Consider the following 6,953-nt stretch of genomic DNA (forward strand, 5'->3'; position numbering starts at 1 on the left):
GCTTCTGAGAAGAAAGTCCCTGGCAGATGGGGACTTGGGTGAAGCCAGTTTCTGTTCCTCCTTCTAGATAAGGAATGAAGGATAGTAAGATGATGTTGAATGGCTACTTGGTGCTGCGTTTGTCTCATTTTGGCTGAATCGTTTTACAGTCGAGTCTTCTGAACTCAATGGTTTCATAACATCTGTCAGTCCATAGTGCCTGGAAACACTCTACAGTGTTTCTGCTAACCAACCTTTAGGAGCCGGTCCCTTGTGTCTTATAGAGACATAGTTGAACTGGAGAGGTATAAGCAATGCAGAGTACTACAACCTGATGTAGCTAGTTAGGAGATAAGCTTGGACCTAGTTCTAGTATTATATAACGTACTTTTAACTATCAAATTCTCGATTTGCGTTCATGCCAAGTGAAAGAATGGAGTTGCCCCCAGGCTCGACCCTCACCTGATCCCAACTGTCATTCTCAAATCTGGGTTCCAAAGTGAGGTCACTCGAGGCCAACTGACAAATAATTGAATAATAACAAGTGAAAAATCTACCAATTCCAACACATTGAATCCAAAAAACATTATAGTGAGAAAACACAGTAGACAATTTCCTATGGAATTTCTTTTATTTTTTTTTCTTCATAATGTGTCGGAAGAAAGTCTTTCAAAACAGGAGTTAAAAAATATAGCCTCACAACATCATATTGGAATATAACACTTGAAAATAATCAAAACCATATAACTAAAGCAATTGTTTTATAACTGACCAAATTCAGAAATTCCAAAGCATTATTCATAAAAATGTTGCAATCCACAAAGAAGGGAAAAAGTCACAAACTCTTAAGTTTCTGTAATATCTACACACATGAAAAAAGCTGCAAAATGAAACGATAAAGAAAATGATGTATTCTCAAATGTGAAATATAAATAGTCAAACTGTTTTTTTTGCACACACAGTAGTAGGTGTCATTGTAGAATGGCATTTATGGCCTTCAGAATAAAATATTTAAAAGTTGTTATTCACTTCACAATAAAAACTGACTGACTGAGAATTGTGAGAATTGCCAGGGCAAGTTTGACAAGGGTTAAAACCCCTATCAGTAACTGTTTAAAAATAGATGCATAAAAAAAAAAAGTATTTGTTTTGATGTGACAACAGGTTGCTCAAAGACATCCCAACAGCATCCCCCTGTGGCCACAGAGGGCACAACCAGAGGACATATTGGAAAATAATTTTCAAACGTGTCCAGATTTAAATCAGTATCAAAAACGAAAAGAAAAACAGATAGAAAATATTGATTGTGTGTGAGGAGGGAAATGAGATTATAGGAAAAAATTACAGATACGTATCTGGCTCTGAACCTCCCTCATTTTAAAAGAAGCCACAAAATTACATAGCCAATACGTCTTCAGTGAGTCATAAATAACACTAGCAGATACAAATATTGTACACTGGGTTCCTCTATCCCGGCTCTCCAATGCACTTCACTGAACGATAGGTAAACAGAAAATAAACAGACAAACTGTTACTGATCTGAGGAACACAAACACAGCAACCAAACAGTGGGAGCGACTTTTGACAGTCGTTCAAAACAGAATATAACTGACTCTTAACTGAGACCCCCCAGTAAAAACACTACATCTAGATAAAATAATAAGTTAAGGTCATTCGAATTCGAAATTCTGTAAGTAACCATGGTAATGTTCTGTATCACTATTGGCTGGGAAATGATGTTGGCATGGTAGCGGCTATGAAGCTGGCAAATGTTGGTGAAGACAGACATCAGGGCCATATGCAAATCTGGGGCAAAGGAGTGTGTCTTTCTCTCTCCCTCTGTCTCCCTCCCTCTTTCTATTAATTTGTGTTTTCTATATCTCCCCCCGCAAACCTCCCTCCCCCCCCCCCCCTCTCTCTCTCTCTCCTTCCTTCCACCCCCACCCTCCTTCCTTCCTTCCTTCCTTCCCTCCCTCCCTCACCCCTCCTCCCTCCTCCCTCCCTCCCTCCCTCCCTCCCTCCCTCCCTCCCTCCCTCCCTCCCTCCCTCCCTCCCTCCCTCCCTCCCTCCCTCCCTCCCTCCCTCCCTCCCTCCCTCCCTCCCTCCCTCCTCAGAGCAGGCTGGCCAGGCTGGTAGTGGGTCCGTTCTGGGCCTGGAACTGACCTGGGGGAGGGCCCTCCGTCCACTGTAACACACACACACACACACACACGCGCACACACACACACACGCGCGCACACGCACACACACGCACACGCGCGCACACGCACACACACGCACACACGCACACGCACACACACACACACGCATGCACGCACACACACACGCGCGCACACACACACACGCGCACACAAAAAGGTTAAAACTGACTGCGTCTCACAGGATGGAGATCCCGGCTCGTATTCAGACTAGAAAACTGTAGCACCAAGATTATATTTTACGCTCAAGTCAGAATACTGTATAACTGCTTTCCTGGACCAGATTACCCCCCATTCTTGTGAACATGATGTAATGCCTCGGGGGTTGTAATGACTGACTGACTGACTGATCGACTGACTGTCTGGACTGACTGACTGTCTGGAGTGATTGACTGTCTGCACTGACTGTCTGTCTGGACTGTCTGGAGCGACTGACTGTCTGCACTGTCTGTCTGTCTGTCTGTCTGGACTGACTGTGTCTGTCTGTCTGGTTCTTACGCTGATGAGGTTGTGTTCGGGGAGGCTGCAGGCGGCGATGTGGTCCTGCAGGAGCTGCTGGGAGAAGGTCTGGTGCATCTGAGCCGCCTCGTGAGCATCTATACTGTTCCCACACGTCTTGTTCAGGTCTGCAGGAACACGAGAGAACACCAGCAGTGAGGAACGTCCACAGAGCAATGAGGAACATGGACAGAACATAGTGAGTGAGACACACAGAGAACACAGTCAGACAGAGACACAGTAGAACATCAGTGTTGCATCAACACAGGGCCTAGCTAGCACCACCAGCACCTCGGATCACTGATGCGGATAGTGCATCTGTCTGGACCAGGTCTCATCAGAGATGGTGAGTGTGTGTGCGTGGTGAGAGTGTGTGTGTAGTGAGAGTGGGTGTGCGTAGTGAGAGTGTGTGTGTAGTGAGAGTGGGTGTGCGTAGTGAGAGTGTGTAGTGAGTGTGTGAGTGCGTGGTGAGTGTGCGTAGTGAGAGTGTGTGTGTGCGTGGTGAATGTGTGTAGTGAGTGTGTGTGTGCGTGGTGAATGTGTGTAGTGAGAGTGTGTGTGCGTGGTGAGTGTGTGTAGTGAGAGTGTGTGCGTGTGGTGAGTGTGCGTAGTGTGAGTGTGTGCGCGTGGTGAGTGTGTGTGTGCGTGGTGAGTGTGTGTGTAAGTGTGTGTGTGTGTACTGAGTGTTTACCCTTGAGCAGAGCAGAGGACCACAGCTGCACAGACATGTCAGGGATCTTGCTGGCCAGTTGCATGGCAGGAACCACCATGTTGCTGCTCTCCTGGGGAACCACACCACACGTCAGCACAACCACTAACACTCATCACAACAAGAGGCAACATACACAGGGGGATTTGAACCTGCAACCTCTGGATCGCCAGTCAACTACACTCTACTCAACTACGCGCACAAAGTTCTGAAGCCACTCTAGAAAAAAACCCGTCAGATTACTGGGTGTCAAGAAAGTTGCCTGGCTTCCCTTAAACCTGCGCTTTTAGAATGTAACGTGTAACAAGATGACCTGGGTTAGAAGGTTCTAGAGCAGCCATTCCCGCCATTACCTTTTCCACTTTGCAGCCCACCTGCATAGATCAAATATCTTTGTGGCTGCCCAACACATCCGTTCCACATCCGTAAGCGTTAATTTGCGCTTATCACACATGTTTAACAACACCACGAGAGCCAAACAGCTCGCTTTACGGCAGTTTGTATTTGAGCGATCTAAGAAGACAAAGTGTCCCATCCAGGCCACAGTAAGCACACACCTGTATTACCCGATCGGACCACTAGTGGGCCGAGACCCACAGGTTGGAATCGCTGTTCTAGAGGGTTCTATGTTGACTCAGACATGTGCAGTCCTGGGTTAGAAGGTTCTAGAGTGTGGTCCACTCACCCGGTGGTTCCCCAGCACAAAGAAGATGTGTCCCAGCAGCACGAGTGAGCAGGCCGTCAGACGGTTCAGATCCTCAGCGTTGGACATCTTCAGAGTCTCCCTCAGGAACCTCCTGGTGACACACACACACACACACACACACAATGAGCACAGCCGTGGGCACAAGGGTTAGACCAGGGAAGGTGAAGGGAGTGGACCAGGAACGTTAGACCAGTGGAGGGTGTAGACCAGGTGGAGGGGGAGAGGGGAGGTGTAGACCAGGTGGAGGGGGAGAGGAGGTGTAGACAGTGGAGGTATAGACAGTGGAGGGGAGAGGGGAGGTGTAGACCAGGGAGGGAGGGTGTAGGACCAGGTGGAGGGGTGTAGACCAGGTGGAGGGGGGGAGAGGGGGAGGGTGTAGACCAGGTGGAGGGGGGGAGGAGGGAGGGTGTAGACCATGTGGAGGTTGGAGACAAGGTGGAGGGTGGAGACCAGGTGGATGGGGGAGAGGAGGTGTAGCCCAGGTGGAGGGTGTAGACCAGGTGGAGGGGGAGAGGGGAGGGTGGAGACCAGGTGGAGGGTGGAGACCAGTGAAGGGGGGAGAGGGGAGGGTGGAGACCAGGTGGAGGGTGGAGACCAGGTGAAGGGGGGAGAGGGGAGGGTGTAGACCAGGTGAGGAGGGAGATGGGAGGGTGTAGACCAGGTGGAGGGGGGAGGGGGAGGGTGTAGCCCAGGTGGAGGGTGTAGACCAGGTGGAGGGGGAGAGGGGAGGGTGGAGACCAGGTGGAGGGTGGAGACCAGGTGAAGGGGAGAGAGGGAGGGTGGAGACCAGGTGGAGGGTGGAGACCAGGTGAAGGGGGGAGAGGGGAGGGTGGAGACCAGGTGGAGGGGGGGAGAGGGAGTGTAGACCAGGTGGAGGGTGGAGACCAGGTGGAGGGGTGAGAGGTGAGGGTGGAGACCAGGTGGAGGGTGTAGACCAGGGTGGAGGGGGGAGACCAGGTGGAGGGGGAGAGGAGAGGGAGGGTGTAGACCAGGTGGAGGGTGGAGACAAGGTGGAGGGTGGAGACCAGTGGAGGGGGGAGAGGGGAGGGTGTAGCCAGGTGGAGGGTGTAGACCAGGTGGAGGGTGGAGACCAGGTGGAGGGTGGAGACCCAGGTGAAGGGGGAGAGAGGGAGGGGGTGGAGACCAGGTGGAGGGGGGAGAGGGGAGGTGTAGACCAGGTGGAGGGGGGAGAGGGGAGGGTGTAGCAGGTGGAGGGTGTAGACCAGGTGGAGGGGGGAGAGGGGAGGGTGGAGACCAGGTGAAGGGGGGAGAGGGGAGGGTGGGAGACCAGGTGGAGGGTGGAGACCAGGTGAAGGGGGAGAGGGGAGGGTGAGACCAGGTGGAGGGTGGAGACCAGGTGAAGGGGGGAGAGGGGAGGGTGGAGACCAGGTGGAGGGGGGAGAGGGGAGGGTGTAGACCAGGTGGAGGGTGGAGACCAGGTGGAGGGGTGAGAGGGGAAGGTGGAGACCAGGTGGAGGGTGGAGACCAGGTGGAGGGTGGAGACCAGGTGGAGGGGGGAGAGGGAGGGTGTAGACCAGGTGGAGGGTGGAAACCAGGTGGAGGGGGGAGAGGGGAGGGTGTAGACCAGGTGGAGGGTGGAGACCAGGTGGAGGGGGGAGAGGGGAGGGTGTAGACCAGGTGGAGACCAGGTGGAGGGTGTAGACCAGGTGGAGGGTGAAGCTACGTACTTGGCCTCGTTGTAGCGTCCCTGGAAGAAGGAGAAGAGCCCCCGGATGTAGAAGGCTGCAGCACGCAGGCAGTGAGAGCTGGGGAGGCAGTCACACCATCAGTAACCACCCAACCAACACACACACCAACCATGGTAACCACCAGCCAAACACACACACACACACACACCAACCATGGTAACCACCCAACCAACACACACACCAACCATGGTAACCACCCAACCAACACACACACACACACACACACACACAACCATGGTAACCACCCAGCCAACACACACACAACCATGGTAACCACCCAGCCAACACACACACAACCATGGTAAACCACCCAGCCAATACACACACACACAACCATGGTAACCACCCAGCCAACACACACACACACACACCAACCATGGTAACCACCCAGCCAACACACACACACACACAACCATGGTAACCACCCAGCCAACACACACACACACACCAACCATGGTAACTACCCAGCCAACACACACACACACACACGAACCATGGTAACCACCCAGCCAACACACACACACACACAACCATGGTAACCACCCAGCCAACACACACAACCATGTCGTCTAGAACCCCTGACGGTGTTCAGGTCACTGAACAACTGTGTAACCATGGAGCCCCATGGAGGGCGGGTTAGCTGACAGCGAGCTTGTGGTAAGGCTGGCGCGAGGGGTGTTCTAGAACGTTCTCCTACCTGACTGGGAAGTTATGGTCTGGGTTGATCCTCTCCAGAAGGCTGTAGAGCTGGAGAGGGATGAGAGGAACCAGTTAAACTAGAAGGACACACACACACACCCACACACACAGGTGCACACACACAAACATGCACTCACAGGCACACACACCACAAACACACACACACTCTCTCTCTCTCTCTGTCTGACCTCCTGTTGCCTGGTGCCCTCCCTGATGTAGACGCTGGCCAGGTTGGTCACGATGAAGGCCCAGCGTCCTGGTGAGTGGTCAGCTGAAGACACACAGGTCAGAGGTCAGAGGTTGTCTGTCTGCCCCCTGAAACTTATACTCAATTAATCAATCCAGTGTGTGTGTGTGTGTGTGTGGTGAAAGGGCTTACCTGCAGGGCTGTGTGTGTGTGTGTGGTGACAGGGCTTACCTGCAGGGCTGTGTGTGTGTGTGTGTGTGTGGTGTGT

At 52.3% G+C, this 6,953-nt stretch overlaps 1 protein-coding gene across 1 annotated transcript in view; it reads right to left on the bottom strand.

Annotated features, from left to right (window-relative positions):
- Positions 1-2,068: 2,068 nt before the first annotated feature.
- mau2 (MAU2 sister chromatid cohesion factor) overlaps positions 2,069-6,953 on the bottom strand; it is a 9,610-nt gene continuing 4,725 nt past the window's right edge. Inside the window, exons 10-16 of the mRNA XM_062481595.1 lie at positions 6,687-6,769; positions 6,497-6,546; positions 5,779-5,856; positions 4,070-4,181; positions 3,367-3,457; positions 2,676-2,803; positions 2,069-2,164 (exon numbers count right to left, since the gene is read on the bottom strand). Coding sequence (XP_062337579.1) covers positions 2,090-2,164; positions 2,676-2,803; positions 3,367-3,457; positions 4,070-4,181; positions 5,779-5,856; positions 6,497-6,546; positions 6,687-6,769 — 617 coding nt within the window. The 3' untranslated portion in view covers positions 2,069-2,089. The remainder of the gene's footprint in view (positions 2,165-2,675; positions 2,804-3,366; positions 3,458-4,069; positions 4,182-5,778; positions 5,857-6,496; positions 6,547-6,686; positions 6,770-6,953) is intronic.

The sequence above is a fragment of the Osmerus eperlanus genome, chromosome 16 (assembly GCF_963692335.1).
Source record: "Osmerus eperlanus chromosome 16, fOsmEpe2.1, whole genome shotgun sequence".
Taxonomy (NCBI): Eukaryota; Metazoa; Chordata; class Actinopteri; order Osmeriformes; family Osmeridae; genus Osmerus; species Osmerus eperlanus.